Raw genomic sequence first — 18,103 nt, 5'->3', positions numbered from 1 at the left:
TATGAAAGTAATTATGAGATTCTGTGCTTAAAGTTGTCTTTCTAAAGCTTTTACAGAAAACTGCCTTTTCTGCATTATTTTATTATTATTTATTATTTTATCATTAAATTTTCGAAAATTACTTTATCTTTACCTTTAACCTTTAAAATTCACTTTTTATCACCCGTAACTTTTAATATTTCTACTTTAACCACCCTAACTTTCAGAAATTACAAAATAACCCTTCAAACACCAAAAATTTTACTTCCTTGCCCTTTTAAATATCTAAAGCCTGTTATTCATTTTTCTTCATCACACTCAAAGTGTTCTTCGTGTTCTTCGTAAATTCTTCAGATTCTTTCTCTATTTTTACCCGTTTTTCAGTCTTTTCAGCAACCGATGTTTACCAAAATTCAAAATAAATTAGCAGCCACTAAAGCCTCTTATTTCCTACTTGATTTCAACACAAATTCAACCCCAATTTATGTCCTATGGTTCGTTTTTCCAGCAGCCATGAAGAACACAAATTCAAAGTTGAATATCATCAAATTTTCACCAAAATTTCAACAAGAATCACTCATATAAACAATCAATTTCAAGCATAACCAAACCATATCATAATCACACAACTCAAACACAATCAATCAAGATTAATTTTACCAAACCCTACCTGGTTTTTCTGCTCCTAATTCGGTTAGACTTTCAGGTGGTCCTTAAGCACTTTTTCCTCCGAAATCACATCAAGAACAACTTTAAATTCACAAATCGTCAACTAACCAAATCTCACTCAGAATGTTAGGGAGGAATTTATCACCTTAGACTTGCTGGAAACTCACGTTTCTTGGTCCTCATGTCAAGTTAAGCATGATTCTTAAGGAAGAACATCAAGAAAACACATGTTTAAGCATGTTTCCTTGAAACCGAATCAAAAGAGAGATGGTGCAGCCAAATCACCTAGATTCCAGCCTTGATAAGTCATATGATCATGTATATAAAGAAGAGAGGATCATTTTGGTCGGATTGGAATTTTGATTTGAGTTTTAGTTCAGCAGAAATCAAGCTTTGAACATTTGGAACTAAGAACTTTTCTCTCTTTTTCTCTCTTCCTATTTTCGGCCACAAAGTGAAAATGAACCAGCCTTGGAGGTTTTGGGGGTGTAGGTTGAGTTGTGATTGGTTGTCTTGGAGGTGGATTAAAATAATATTAAAATATCTCAGGTGTATAACTATTAAAACTAGATGTATCGGAACACTTGTAAAAACATATCTAAAAATTATTTTCTGAGATACTAGCATAAATGACACTAGTAACATATTTATTATGAGAATAGAAGATGTATGATGAGGCATTAGCATTGCTAAAGTCATCAGAGAGTGCTGGTGCTAAGCTGCACTAGTAAACTATGAATCCGGTTAAACCGATTTCCTGTTTTTAACTAAAACAGACCAGGTAACCTTATAATATCATTCAAGCATCTTCTAATACTAATATAATGAAAATATTATACTATTATCTCTCTTCTCTCATGAATCAAGTCTGGTTCATCAAACTGAGACTATTTACAGAAACCAGAATCAAAACTTCTAACCGATACGGTTCAAAAACTAAGTTCTACGTGACTGCGTTATCGAGCTTGCCTCAAAAAAGGTTCTAGCTTAAATGACAATGAGGATTGAGATGCTTGATAATACATCAGAGGTGTTCCCTTTACTGATCTTCCAGAGGATTTCGTGCCTTCAGAAAAGATCTTGCGTACTCGGAAAAACGGGGTTGTTACATTCTACCCTCCTAAAAGAAAATTTTGCCCTCAAAATTTCAGCCGCGTGCAAGAAATCCATCTTTAAGCGGTTTATTTCCTTCAAGCCATCCTGACGAAGAGATCGGTCCATTCCCTATAGCACCCAAATCTCACATAGTCATAGCCATGGAGATCATAACAGCTATGAAGATAGCTATGGCTCACATCGATTCGTCGTTTAGAGCTCGATTAAACCATGCCTATTCACAGTCATTGAGGTCTTATCCATACCAAACAATCAATATTAAGGTGATCAATCTTAATATCTCAAGTTAAGCACGAACATTCCCAAAATGAGTGCTTATAGACATTCATGCCAAATGTATCTTGAAGATACCCTTACAGCATGAGGCACACAAGCAGAGTATGCAATGAAGCATAGTCAGTCCACTCCCCAGGCTCTACTGGGAACGAACTGCTCTGATACCAAATTGTAACAACCCAATTTTTGGTACGTCATGATCATACTAGAAACTGAGAGCTACCAACTTGTCTTCCTAATTATTATCTATTATTTATTATATGAGCCTGATTCGTTGTTAAAAGCGTAGTTATTTTGCGAGATATTTTTTTTGAAAATGTTTGGATTAATAAACAAAATCACTCACAATCAATTCGCAAATAATAAGAAATACCAGAGTTATAAACAACCACACTTACATACATCTCAATAGTTAATATCATTCGGTTATCCAGCCTTTATCAGAGTAAAGATCTTTAGTAAGAGAGAAGGGGTAAGAACTGGGGAGTTCTTAGTAGGGCCATGGTTATTAATTAAGTTCATTAATTCTATGTTGCTTGGAAGACGAATAACAAAATATAGGGAAGCAGTAAACAGAAGACAGATAAATAGAGAAAATAGAGAAAATAGAAAACAGATCACAAACAGAAGAATACAAGAAAGTAAAACACAGACACAGAGAATAGAATACAAATAAGGAAAGCATACATTCATACAACAATCATAACAGAAGAAATGCACAACCAAGTATGATGCATGTCTGTCCTATGCAGGCCATGAGATCACGTGTCGGTTTACACCCTGCAACCCGACATCACCCAGGAACTAGTCCTAGATATGGCTTATTCTCTGTAGGTGAACTTCAGCCTACAGAAATAGCACTCCCGTAAGTGAACTTCGGCTTACAGGAATAGTCTAATCACAATACAACAACTTTCTGTAGGTGAACTTCGGCCTACAAAAATAACACCTCTGTAAGTGAACTTTGACTTACAGAAATAGTCTAATTACAGCACAACAACTTTTTGTAGGTGAACTTTGGCCTACAAAAATAGCACCTTTGTAAGTGAACTTTGGCTTACAGAAATAGTGCCCCTGTAAGTGAACTTCGGCTTACAAGTATTACAACTCTCTGTAGGTGAACTTCGACTATAGAAGCAACACCCTGAGATACACAATTGATATTCACTGCAGGTGAACTTCGGCCTACAGGAATAACAACTCACTGTAGGTGAACTTGGGCCTACAAGACCTCTAGGGCCAATAGAAAAGCATCAGATGAACATATAATAGAATATCATGCCACAAAGCTTAACTCTTTATTTTTATGCTCTTCTCCTCTATTCTCTTTGTTATATTACTTTTTTCTCATTATCATCATTCATTATTATTCTCATTATTCATCATCACTTTCACATTCTTATGCAGTACTTCTTTCTTTCTCTGTTCAATCATACTATACAAACTTTATAGCTTTTACTTTTACAACATCTTAACTCAAACCATTTCTCTTTATTAGATTACTCTTTTCTTTGTATCCCTTTATTCTACTCTGGTTACACTTTTCTCTGTATCTCTTTACTTTTCTCTGATTACTCTGTTCTCTGTGTTTCTCTACTCTGCTCTGATTTTTCTGTTTAATGTTTGTATTTAAAGCTTATGTAAATTACAGTATGAATAGTTAACCTGTCCCAAGTATAGGTTCATTAAGTCTATACTGAAACAGTTTAATTTTTCATATAATACCTAACCCTAGTCGCAACTCAAGGACTAACTATGTTGCCCTAGTTCGTTCACTAATCTCTGTCTGTTTCTGTCATTAAAACTTTACAGACTTTTTCTTCGATGTTCATCTCTTCTTTAACTTTTTATCTTTCCTTTATCTTTGCCTCACTAATATGTTATTACCACTCCCTAAGTGTTTTATGAAAGTAATTATGAGATTCTATGCTTAAAGTTGTCTTTCTAAAGCTTTTACAGAAAACTGCATTTTTTGCATTATTTTATTATTTTTATTAAAATATTCTTTTTAATTAAATATTATTATTTAATATTTTATTATTATTTATTATTTTATCATTAAATTTTTGAAAATTTTCTGAGCTTCTAGCATAAATGACACTAGTAACATATTTATTATGAGAATAGAAGATGTATGATGAGGCATTAGCATTGCTAAAGTCATCAGAGAGTGCTGGTGCTAAGCTGCACTAGTAAACTTTGAACCCGATTAAACTGATTTCCTGTTTTTAACTAAAACAGACCAGGTAACCTTATAATATCATTCAAGCATGTTCTAATACTAATATAATGAAAATATTATACTATTATCTCTCTTCTCTCATGAATCAAGTCTGGTTCATCAAACTGAGACTATTTACAGAAACCAGAATCAAAACTCCTAACCGATACGGTTCAAAAAGTAAGTTCTTCGTGACTGCGTTATCGAGCTTGCCTCAGAAAAGGTTCTAGCTTAAAGATGACATAATGACAATGAGGATTGAGATGCTTGATAATACATCAGAGGTGTTCCCTTTACTGATCTTCCAGAGGATTTCGTGCCTTCGGAAAAGATCTTGCGTACTCGGAAAAATAGGGTTGCTACAAAAATGCCCTTCCCCTTCTTTCCCAAAATAACCGATTCTTCTTCTCATTCACAGTAATACCAGTACCCAGTTCTTTACCTCAATCATAACTATATCTCTTCTTTTTCTTCTTCTTCAACTAAAATTTCAACAAAATTTCACCTACAATTTTAACAACAGCAACATAATTTCAACGGCAACATCAAAATTTCAAATCCCGAATAAAAAAAATCAAAACAGAGAAGAAGAACACAACAGCAACAAAATTTTAACATATCAAAAAATCAAAATAGAAAAACAGAAGAATGAAATAGAATCAGAAGCAAAATAGAAATAGAAAAATAGAAAAAAAAAATAATGGAATCAATACCTAAGATGGAATTAATACACAGGATGGAATCAGAGTCAATAGCAACAGCAACAGTGTGATTAACAAAATCAGAATCAGAATAGAAGCAGAGTAATAAAAAATAGAAGCAGAATAATCAATTTAATCTGAATCAAAATTGGAAGCCAGCAGCGAAGAGTATTGGCGAAGAACAGCAGCGGCGAGCTAGCGAGGAAGAGGAGCAGCGACGAGATCCAACAGCGAGGACGCGAAGTAGCAGAGGAGCTTCGGCGACGACAATGGGTTCAACGGACGGCAGCGGTCGCAGCGGGCGCGATGGCGGCGACACTCCTCCTCTACCTTTAGCTCGTGCATCCCTCTATCTCTCTCTCTTTACGGTCAGCGTCACCGTGGCGGATCTAGCGATGACAGAGCAGCTCAAAACGGCGACGAGCGCAGTGCGACGATGGCCCCACATGATTCCCATCCCTACCTTGGCACCTTCCCTTCCCCTCTCCTCTCATGTTGTTAATTTTGAGTGAGATCTGGAACCCCTCCCCTCTCCCGTTAATGTGACCGAACAACGAGGAGCGGCAGCGACGGCGGCGGCAAGGAGCAGCAGCGCTTCCCCTCCCCTTCCCCACCTCCCCCCTTCCCCCTTAACCTGTTTCCCTTTTTTTCTTTTTATTTTTTATTTTTTTAGTTAGGGGTATTTTCGGAATAAAAATTACAAATTTAGTAAAAATAATGATTTTAAAACTAAGTTAAACTTTCGGGACCATTTTGTAGAAAAAAAAAGCTGGAGACGAAAAAAATTTTCAGCCCCTACTTTAAGAACCAAAATCGTACTTAACCCATAATAATAATATTAATTAAACTTTTATTTTAATCAAAGCGGGTAAATCGTTATAGTTATCATATGCTAATTTTGGATTTAGGATTAAGTTAGACTTGATATCAATAATTAAGATGAACTTTCAAGTAAATTTACATGGGGATAAATTACCTCAAATTTAGTACTATAGTTCTAAATAGAAATAGATATATGTATATGCTAAGTAAAAGTGTGTGCTATATGTATAACATTATATATATAGTATAAATTCAAGTATGAAAATAAAGTAAACCTGGAATAATAAGATAGATAGATGGTGATAGAGGTATGAAGTTTCTTCCCATGACTTTCAAATAAAAAATTAAATATAAAAAGTATGCACTTTCTTAAAGTTGTTTAGCTTGTAGTGACTTTTGAATTTTTCAAAGGCCAAGTGTGATAGTACATACACAAAAGAAAAATGTAAAGGATTCATTCTAATTCAATATTCAATATGTTAATCTATATTTTTAAGTATAACTCAAACAAAAATATTGCTTTTTCAATGTATAAATAAGTTAATATATTCTGTTGAAAATATTGTGAATTTAATTGAGTTTTGATTGATGTTAGGATTGAGGTTAGTTGAATTTGTGGGAACCGTAAAGGTGGATATATGCCCAATTTTAGGAGAAGTTATGTCAATTTTTTTAAAATAATATAAATGTTGAAGAATTTGTGTTGTATATATGTTAATTAGTGTTAATAGTATATTTTCTTTACAGACATGAGGACAAGTAGTAGAGATAGAACAAGTGGGTCTCGTGGTTGTGGTAGAGGGAGGATGTCCACCGGATCCCCAAGGATTGCTCAGTCATCGACCTCTACCCCGACTACCCCGTTGACCCCTATGACGTCACAGGTGGGTCCAGCGGACCAACAGTTCATCATGGTCTCGAATCCAAACTACGTACCTCCTTCTGTTACGCCTCATCCGCCCTCTACAGCTCCAGCGACAGGCCCGCGGTAGGCTATTCCTCAAGAGCAAACTGGTATGTAATTTATTTGTTAATATTTATTAATTATTACTTGAACTAATTGTTACTTGATTTATTTTATTAGTTGGTTTCAATATGTGTAGTATAAGTCGTTGGATTGTAAGACGATATTGGCAGAGACTTTCATGTATACCCATATGTTAAAGGCCAATAAGGTGAGATTTTCTTATGAGTAGTCTGCGACTCATTATGTGAGTTTTAATTAATTCTAACTTTGAAATTTATTCGGTTTAAAGTCAATTAACTATCATCCTAATCACAATGTGTGTTAAATAAGAGGACTACACGCATAGATTGAAGGTTGCAACCCAGCAATCTCAGTTTCCTAGTGGGGACGACCCTGCCAGTTTCGATGCCTCGATGGTAGATCCTGATAGGGTTTGGCGCGAGACTGCCTTTGAACCCTACAAGAATCGTATCTTCGGGTTGGGGTCGTTCTTTGTCAGTGGCCTTCGCACTTCTGCTTTAGCAGTTTCATCTACATCTGCCTCTACCACCAGCCCTGTCGATCCCGAAGAAGTAGTCGACTTGAGAGAGGAGGTATAGAAGCTCACACAGGAGCTTCACCAACAAGTTCAACAATTTGAGTAGAGGTACAACAAGCTTTTTGTACGTGTGGGAGGAGTCGTTGCCATCAGCTTGGACCTAACGGAGAAGTTAGAGCGGCTGGAGCGTTTGCTAATACCACGAGCATATAGAAGTGTACAAGGAGCAGATGCACACTTGAGGCAACGGTGCTACTAATACCAGCAGCAACGCCGCTGGTGGAGCACCGACATCAGCATCTACTCCGCCGTCTTAGCAGGGGGAAGAGGACGACAACGATGATTATCGGAATTCATAGGGTTTAAGGATTTAATTTATTTCATGTATATTCTATTTTATTCTACTTTGTTTTGCTTTTTATTATATTAAGATCATTGATATTTAATAAAATTATTATTTGATTTTTGATAACTTTAAATTTTTGTCCTAAATTTCTTCTCGTGGACTTCGTTGTTCTGTCTAGTTAACAAATACCTTTCTTCTACCACTAACTTTGGGAAAAGTTTCTCCAAGTGATTTGTTGCTAAATAATTCAGAAGTGTCAGGAAAGCATGCTCAAATAAACTGGAATGTGGATGTAGATCCCTTTTCTATTCTTGGAGACTTCTATTTGAATGTTTTCTATATGTACACAGTGCAATAATAATTATTAGATTGGATTTTTCAGAAATTGAGGTGGGATTTGGTAGATATGGGTAGCTTAAATGGAACACAGTTGAAATCTCAGCCAATCAACAATGCAAAGACTGGAAGCAGGCATTGGAGTGATCTGGTGGATCTTGATAATGGAGATATCATAACACTTGGAACAACATCAAAAGCAATTGTAAGTATTATGCCGGAATCTCCTTTACATGATGATCTTATGTCTATTTTTACATATGGAGCTCTTTAATGAAAATTTTCCACCCTTTTCACCTTCCAACGAAACATACCATAAGTTATTTTGTTTGCTTGGAACTATATTGTTCTCTTTCACACACAGATACTTGGAATGATATGCTATTGTAGTTAAATTTGTGTGCTCTTATAAAATCTTATGTGACTTTAATGCATTTCAGGTTCATATTACTAAGCAAAATTAGCAGCATATTCCCTTTGGGATGGGTATGGCAACAGATCCAATGGCTTTGCGTCGAGGAGGCAAAAAGCTGCCTATGCAGGATGTTTGCTATTATGAATTGTCTCTGCCTGGGTTGGATCAGGTTTGGGACTTATTCATAATACTCATTCAATTAAGGTTTCTTTTACATTTTCTTTTTTAATTTCTCACTTCTATTCACAAGAGTTATCTAATTTAACCTGCCTATGTTCCCAACCTGCAATTTGGAGTGTTTGGCATTTGCGATGGGTTTCTTATGTGACTTTAATGAATTTTAGGTTCATATTACTAAGCAAAATTAGCAGGATATTCCCTTTGGGATGGGTATGGCAACAGATCCAATGGCTTTGCGTCGAGGAGGCAGAAAGTTGCCTATGCAGGATGTTTGCTATTATGAATGGTCTCTGCCTGGGTTAGATCAAGTTTGGGACTTATTTATAATAATCATTCAATTAAGGTTTCTTTTACATTTTCTTTTTTAATTTCTGACTTCTATTCACAAGAGTTATCTAATTTAACCTGCCTATGTTCCCAATCTGCAATTTGGAGTGTTTAGCATTTGCGATGGGTTTCTTATGTGACTTTAATGCATTTCAGGTTCATATTACTAAGCAAAATTAGCAGCATATTCCATTTGGGATGGGTATGGCAACAGATCCAATGGCTTTGCGTCGAGGAGGCAAAAAGATGCCTATGCAGGATGTTTGCTATTATGAATGGTCTCTACCTGGGTTAGATCAGGTTTGGGACTTATTCATAATACTCATTCAATTAAGGTTTCTTTTTACATTTTCTTTTTTAATTTCTCACTTCTATTCACAAGAGTTATCTAATTTAACCTGCCTATGTTCCCAATCTGCAATTTGGAGTGTTTGGCATTTGCGATGGGTTTCTTATGTGACTTTAATGCATTTCAGGTTCATATTACTAAGCAAAATTAGCAGCATATTCCCTTTGGGATGGGTATGGCAACAGATCCAATGGCTTTGCGTCGAGGAGGCAGAAAGCTGCCTATGCAGGATGTTTGCTATTACGAATGGTCTCTGCCTAGGTTGGATCAGGTTTAGGACTTATTCATAATACTCATTCAATTAAGGTTTCTTTTACATTTTCTTTTTTAATTTCTCACTTCTATTCACAAGAGTTATCTAATTTAACCTGCCTATGTTCCCAATCTGCAATTTAGAGTGTTTGGTATTTGCGATGAGTTTCTTATGTGACTTTAATGCATTTCAGGTTCATATTACTAAGCAAAATTAGCAGCATATTCCCTTTGGGATGGTATGGCAACAGATCCAATGGCTTTGCGTCGAGGATTTAGAAAGCTGCCTATGCAGGATGTTTGCTATTATGAATGGTCTCTGCTTGGGTGGGATCAGGTTTGGGACTTATTCATAATACTCATTCAATTAAGGTTTCTTTTACATTTTCTTTTTTAATTTTTCACTTCTATTCACAAGAGTTTTCTAATTTAACCTGCCTATGTTTCCAATCTGCAATTTGGAGTGTTTGGCATTTGCGATGGGCATGGTGGAGATAGGGCTGCCAAATCTGCTAGCAGGTTAGTAATTTTAACATTTTATCTATTCTTGATTGCTTCTTCTATGCTCTTTCCTCAAAACTTCCGAATGTAAAAAAAATCTTAGAAACCAAGATTAGACCAAAAAAAAAAAATAAATTTTCACAAAAGGTATTGCTTAATAATCAATTTTCCAACAACTTCCATTAATATTTATCTTCCTAATTTTTATGGGACATGCATGATTATGACTGTTATGGATCTAATAATTGATGCATTACTTTTTTTTTCTTTATTTCTTTTTCTTCTATTGTTCCTTGTTTCAGACTTTTTTCTGAGATATTTGCCAATTTATTTTCAAATTCATTAGCTCGAGAGAGGGTTTTATCACTTCGTGATGCTTCAGAAATTCTTTGAGATGCATTTTCTCAAATAGAAGCAGGCATGAATCACGATTGTGAGGTATTCTCCTCTGATCTAGGAAACATTTTTTTTTATCTTTGTGGATTGCTTTCTAGTCACTTTTATTAGTTTTATGGTTTATAGCTTTTAATGACGAATACTTTGCAGGGATGCACAGCAACAGTGCTTCCGGTGTGGGTTGTTTTGAGCGAACAGATTCATAATCTCAGTGAAGAGTTTTTTTAGCATGTTACTTAACAAACAGATTAACATATTAATAAGTTGTTAGATATTCGCTTGACTCTTTTAGAAAAGACTCACAAAAAATTAGAGAAGTTAGAATGGATAAATTGAAAAAGCCAAGAAAAAGAAGCTGAAACAGAAGAGATGGAATGCGGTTTATGTTAGTTATTACAAAAAGTTAGAGTATTAAGTAGTTCCAGTGCTGTTCTACTACCATCGCCGCCACCATAATCCTCATTCTCTTCGGATGAGAACTATTATGATGATGAGGATAAAGATGATAAGGATTATAGCTGATATTTTTAGTATGGTTGAACAATACATTGTCGATTATAGTTGATGTATCAATGTACTTTGTTTATGTATTGAATTGACTTACTTGTTTATAGTACTTTTCTTCTAGTTTGATAATACGTTAAAGTTGTTTATTTTTTGAAATACTATGAATGTTTGAATACAAGTTAGATGAAAATTGGAGAAAAATTTGTCTTTATTAAATTTATATTTATTTTTGTATGAAGACAGGTTTATTTTATAATAGAAAAATCTAAAAAATAATCTATTTTACCTTACTGATGGATTTACAAACAGAAAATTCGTCTGTATTCAGAGTTGTAAATGCTTTTCCACGATCCAATTACCGATAGAACATCTATCAAAAAATTTAACTCTAGTTACCGACAAAAAATCTATCAAAAAATTTGACGTTAGTTACCGACAAAAAATCTGTCAAAAAATCTGATGTTTCTAGTGAAATATAGGGGACGATTATCGAAGAAAAATTTATCAATAACAGAAATAAATCTATCGGTAAATTATCGACGAAAAAAATCAGTCGATAAATAATTTTCGATGAAGTTTTTATCGATGGACAAAATCTGTTGGTAACCAAAAATTTTCTATAATAAAAATCAAATTTATCTATAAATCCGTCTGTAATAAACAATCTTTTAATAGTAAAAGAGGATTTTTTCGAGCTGACACTAGCGTCATGTAAACAACACCTGTAGTAGAGGACACGATAGAGTCGAACCGTTTGTGGGGTGACATGATGGCATGAGTAAAATGGGAGAAAAAGACGATAACGTGAGTAAAAGTGGTGGAAAAAAATAGAGTGTACAATTATTTTTTTATTTTTATAGTGAATAATAATAAAAAATCAAATTATTATGATCAGATTTGGATGAGATCATATGATATTTTTTTTGTATTATTAAATCTTTTTATTACTGTTTACATTGTAGTTGATAAAATTGATTGGTACTTTGATTCTCTAGACTTTATTTTTTTAATTGACTGATAATGTAAAGCTTTAATTTTGACTTTGGGATGATGGAGTTGGTCAATAATGACTGCGTCAATACTTGTTCCAATTGATCATGTCTTTGTATCTAACTATCGGTGCCCCATATTTTATACATATAATATCAGCATACTAATTAAACAACTATTTAATTGTCTTCCAATATATAACTCATTATATAGTCGTAGCCTAGAGTTTCAAAATTCGAACTTCATATTGGAGACTATATATATTAATTTAATCACGGTTGCATTTTGCACTAATAACTAATGTCTGATGTGTGATGTTCCCCCCGCCCCCGGGCCCGCCCTACCCGCTAATTTTAAGTCTCCATGCATATTCCTTTTGTTGGCAAAATAAGTTATCTATTCTATTATATAAAAATCGGATGTCTGTACTTAATGATAAAACTGACGTGGCATATTTTGGAGAGTGTTTTTCGATTTAATTGTTTTAACTCATTCAATACAATTTATTGCACTGACTTAATTATATCAACTAATTGATTTCATTAGATATTTAAATATTAATATAATTAATATAATTTATTATAATTTATATTACTTAATTAATTATATTACATTAATTATAATTCGTTATATTGGTAAATTAGTCTTTTCATTTATAAAGTCTAAAATAAAATAAATAAATTGTTATTTATTCTAATTAAATTTATTTATATACTATATATGAATTATCGTTAAGTTATAAAATATAGAACTTGTAGATTGTGATAAAAACACAAATCAGAAAAAAAAAACGCATACAATTATAGAAGAATTAAATCTATTCTCTTTATTTATTTTTAACCATCGTTTTAGATTTTAATTTTTTTAAAAACCAGTGATAGTGGAATTTTATTGATGCTAGATAAAATTATAGAAGAATCAAATCATAATTTGCATTTATTGATGCTAGGTAAAATTATAAATTGTTGCTCTTTCAATCAAATCATATATACCACATACAAAAATAAATTAAATTAAATAAATCGAATTTGCATCTCTATATAAATCGAATTGAATAAATTCGATTTAGGCAAATACGTAGTAAATTAAATTCATAAGGTTCGAATTATATGCAACTTCTGAATAATTATAATGTTATGGATATTTTATATAAAAATTAATACAAAAATAATTTAAATTCTGTACAATATTTTTTTTTGTATTTATGAGCTATTAAAAATGAACGAAAAAATATTGTATGAAATTTAAATTTTTTTTGTATGGGTTGTTGTATAAAATACTAATATCATTATAATTATTTATTTTGAAACAGAGTACAACTAAGATTTTATTAACAATTTTAAATAAAATATTTTTATAAAATTTTGAAATTTTTTATTATGAGCACTTTTTGTAATTATTATAAATAATTTTATAAAATTTAAAAATGACTTAACAGATGTTATGAGTAAATCGTCTGACAAAAAAACTCATTACAAAACCGGTCGTATATGTGATTAATCGGTGAACCGTTAGAACTGGTTGGTTTTTTTTAAAGAGTTTTCAGTTTGTTAATAACTCCTTCAAACGGTGCCGCTTTGACTTAAAAAAAAAAAACTGAATCCCCAACGGCTTAAGCCCGTAACCCATTCCCACTCCCACACTTCTCTCCTCTCCTCTCTGAAATTGACGTGAAAATAAAAGGCCAAATCTATAACAGTTGAGATTCCTGATGAAAATAAAAGGCCAAATCTACATGGAGCTATTCAAAATTACATGGTATATGGTCCATGTGGTCCATACAACAAGAATTCACCTTGCATAAAGAATGGATCATGTTCAAAGTTCTATCCTAAAGAGTTTAGACAGTAAACACTCATTGATGAGACCGGATTTTCCAAATATAGGCGTACTGATAACGGTCGAACAGTAAAGAAAAGGAATGTGTACTAGACAATAAGTTCATTGTTCCGTATAATCCAGAATTGTTGCTCAAGTTCGGGTGCCACATAAATGTGGAATACACATGCCAAACAAGTTCTATTAAGTATCTGTTTAAGTATGTACACAAGGGTAATGACCACGTAACAACTACTCTATACAATGCTGGTGATCCGTCAGAAGCCACACAAGTTGTTGAGGGAAATTAGGAATTACTACGATTGTAGGTACATTTCGGCATGTGAGGCAGTCTGGCGTCTATTTAGATACGAAATTCAAGAGAAAGAACCATTTGTGATTAGACTTCCATTTCATTTGGTGGATGAGCAACATGTAGTTTATGGTGAAACTTCTAATGTGAATGATATCGTCGAAAGAGCAATATCTCATAAGTCCATGTTTTTGGGATGGATGGCGGCGAACATGTCATATCCCTATGCTCGAAGTCTGACTTATGCCGAGTTTCCAACCAAGTTTGTTTGGAAGGACGATTCTTCAAAGTGGTTTCCTCGAAAGAAAGGCTTCGCAATTGGAAGACTCATGTACCTACAGGTAATGACGAGTTTATATTCAATTTTGATCTTACTTATTTAATAACTTAAATTTAAAATCTTAACAGCCTATATCCCACGTCCATTTTATTCGATTTATCTACACTAGAAAATAAATGTTCAAATAACTTTCAACAGTTATAATCTGTAGATTATACAATTTTTTTATTTTTCTATATTTTTTAGGAAAATTATTCTTATGCGGATGTGTAGCTACATAATAATTAAAATAGCGTAGCTTAATCCATTTAACAACTTAAAAGTGGGATTTTAACCAAATTTTTTGCAACAAATATTGAAGAATATTACTAACGACTTCTCTTGAATACTCAAAGAGGATGTATGAGTTTTCGAGATATAAGAACAGTAAGAGGAACAATTTATGCTATGTATAGAGATGCATACTTCGCCCTTGGACTCTTGCAAGATGACAAAGAATTCATTGATGCAATTAAGAAAGCAAGCTCATAGGCCTCAGGATCATATGTTACGAGGTTATTTGTCATTCTATTAATATCCAACAATATCTCAAGACCAGAACATGTCTGGGATAGATGTTGGTATGAACTCTCAGATGATATTTTGTATCGACAGAGAGCTGTGATGAACATGAGGGGTGGGTTTTTATTAATTACAATGATAAAAGTTCTTCCTTATTGATCATTTTTAGTTTGATTGAATTTTTACAGTATCGTATAATATGCAGAATTAACAATGTCAGATGATGAGATTAAGCAGTTGTGCTTAATGGATATAGACAAGATCTTACATTCCTATGGTAAAACCTTGAAAGACTATCCTCCAATGCCTTTAGCAACTGAAGTTGATAGTTCTTTGTTAACCAAAAGGGTTATTAGGGAAGAGCTAAACTTTAACAGGGATGATTTAAAGAAAAATGCCTCAGACATGTTAGCCATCGCAACAATTGAGCGGAGATATGCATTCGATAAAATTGTTACAGCTGTGTATTGTGATGAAGGGGAGTTTTTTCTTTGTGTATGGTCATGGGGGTACTGGAAAAATATTTCTCTGGAACCTTATGTCTGCTGAGATTCGCTCAAGGGGTGATATAGTGTTAAACATTGTTTCGAGTGGTATTGCATCTTTACTTCTTCCCAATAGAAGAACGGCACACTCAGGGTTCAAAATACCGCTGAACATAACTGAGGATTCTGTATGTAACATCAAACCTGGTTCCCCTCAAGCAATGTTGCTGTTGAAAGCCAAACTTATAATTTGGGATGAAACTTCAATGGTTAGTAGGTACTGCTATGAAGTGCCTGATAAATGCTTGGGTGATATCCTGAGGTGTTCTCCAACATATAGCAAAGATTTGTCCTTTGGAGGAAAAGTGGTTGTACTAGGTGGAGACTTTAGACAAATTCTTCCTGTCATTCCACGAGGATCGAGACAAGATATCGTTCATTCAACCGTGAATTTGTCTTACCTTTGGAAGTTTTGTCAGGTGCTCAAACTAACAAAAAACATAAGACTCTCTGTAGAGAAGACTGCTTCAGATCAAGATGAGACAGAGCAATTTGGTGAGTGGTTATTGAAAGTTGGTGATGGTCTAATAGGTGACAATATGGATGGTGAATATGAGATATGTCTTCCAGTAGATATTGTTATTCCTTCTTCAGACCAAGCATTTGATGAGTTGGTTCATTTTTTTTATCCAAATATTTTGGAAAACATGTCCTCAAAGGATTTTTTCAAAGCAAGAACTATACTGGCTCCCACAATAGACATCGTTGAAGAGGTCAACAACCATCTGATGGCTATCATTCCTGGAGGGAAAAAATTATATCTTAGTTCGGATTCCATTTGTATGGATGAAGGAAATATAGAGTAGAGTCAACTAGATCTCTATGGTCCTGAATTACTGAATAGCATAAATTACTCTGGTTTGCCTCCACATAAATTAATACTAAAGATTGGTGTTCCGATGATGTTACTGAGAAATATTGACCAATTCAGTGGTCTTTGTAATGGTACAAGGCTATAAGTTAGGAAGTTTAGAAATCATGTCATAGAATGTGAAGTCTTAACGGGTAACAATGTTGGTCATATTGCTTTAATTCCAAGAATGAATATGGTACCAACAAATAAAACCGTCCCAGTTAGATTCCAATGAAGACGGTTTCCTATAATAGTATCGTTTGCTATGACAATTAACAAGTCTCAGGGACAAACTTTATCTCATGTTGGATTGTGCTTGCCCAAACCAGTTTTTACACATGACCAATTATATGTGGCACTTTCAAGAGTTAAGAGTAAGAGAGGTTTAAAAGTTTTACTTATGAATCACGTAGGAATATCTGCAAATTCAATCATCAATGTTGTTTATAGAGAAGTCTTTGAAAAAAATAGTATTCTAATGTAAATATTTTAATTTTATTTTAAATTCTGTATCAGTGTATAATTATTTTACCTTAAAAAATATAAAATAATTATTACTCACTTTTTTTAAGTTAAACTTTGATTTTAATAATAATTTTATAAATTTCTTAAAATAATAATTATTTTGTACTTTTATTTTAAATATCGAAGAATATAATTTTTTTTACTTTTATAAATTTTTCCGTGCTGAGCACGGGGTCATACACTAGTTTATCTAACATTGGGAAAGTTCACATATTGAGTTAAGTGTATATTTTCGATTAGATATTTCGTGGCATCGAAAGTGTTGTATAACATTATTCTTTTCCGCTCTTAATTTGTGGTCCGGAATCCTATGGGTTATACTGAGCTTGTTTGGGTGAGTTTTTGAGAAAAGATCTTTTTTTGAGTTATTTTTTTTTAAAAGATCTTATAGAGAAGTAAAAGTAATTTTATGTTTGGATATTTCATGTAAAAAGGTCTTTTTATCTATCAATTATGTTTGGGTATAACAATATAAAAGTACTTTTTTGTTTATTTATTACACGAAAAACATCTTTTTTTTAAGAAAAAAAGATCTTTTAAAAAAAGATGTAAATTACAGCTTCTCAAAAAAGATCTTTTTTTTATTTTACTAGTGCTTTTACTTTTACTACTAGAAATTTGCCAAACACGTTAAAAAATAAAAAAAGATCTTTTTTCATTGGAAAAAGATCTTTTTTTAACAAAATAAGGGCTTGTTTGGGTGAGGTTTTAAGAAAAGATCTTTTTTTGAGTTATCTTTTTTTTAAAAGATCTTATAGAGAAGTAAAAGTAATTTTATGTTTGGATATCTCATGTAAAAAGGTCTTTTTATCTATCAATTATGTTTGGGTATAACAATATAAAAGTACTTTTTTGTTTATTTATTACATGAAAAACATCTTTTTTTTTAAGGAAAAAAGATCTTTTAAAAAAAGATGTAAATTACAGCTTCTCAAAAAAGATCTTTTTTTTATTTTACTAGTGCTTTTACTTTTACTACTAGAAATTTGTCAAACACGTTAAAAAATAAAAAAAGATCTTTTTTCATTGAAAAAAGATCTTTTTTTAACAAAATAATAGCGCCCAAACATACACAATGACACCCAAACATGCACTAAATTATTCTTTTTAACTTTTTTATGAAAGCCATATCCAATGCCACGTGACTTGACAAGTAATGAGATTTTGCTTTTAGCATCAGTTAAGGGCATTTTTAATTCTTAAATATGGTATTTATACATGTACGCTACTATAATACTAGCGACTTTGTTAAGCACTGCATGTTCTCCTAAATCCTAAACCCTAAACCTTAAATCCTAGTTTAAACTACATTCTAGTTAA

At 33.0% G+C, this 18,103-nt stretch overlaps 1 protein-coding gene across 1 annotated transcript; it reads left to right on the top strand.

Annotated features, from left to right (window-relative positions):
• On the top strand, positions 13,971–16,211 carry LOC107647061. Its single transcript, XM_016351187.1, has 4 exons — positions 13,971–14,360; positions 14,954–14,975; positions 15,066–15,208; positions 15,339–16,211. The coding sequence occupies exons 1-4, from the start codon at positions 13,971–13,973 to the stop codon at positions 16,209–16,211; spliced, it is 1,428 nt and encodes a 475-aa protein (XP_016206673.1).

This window comes from Arachis ipaensis, chromosome B06, assembly GCF_000816755.2.
Source record: "Arachis ipaensis cultivar K30076 chromosome B06, Araip1.1, whole genome shotgun sequence".
NCBI classification, from domain to species: domain Eukaryota; kingdom Viridiplantae; phylum Streptophyta; class Magnoliopsida; order Fabales; family Fabaceae; genus Arachis; species Arachis ipaensis.
Note: the sequence above shows the minus strand (reverse complement) of the source record. Positions and strands in the feature narration are given on the sequence as shown.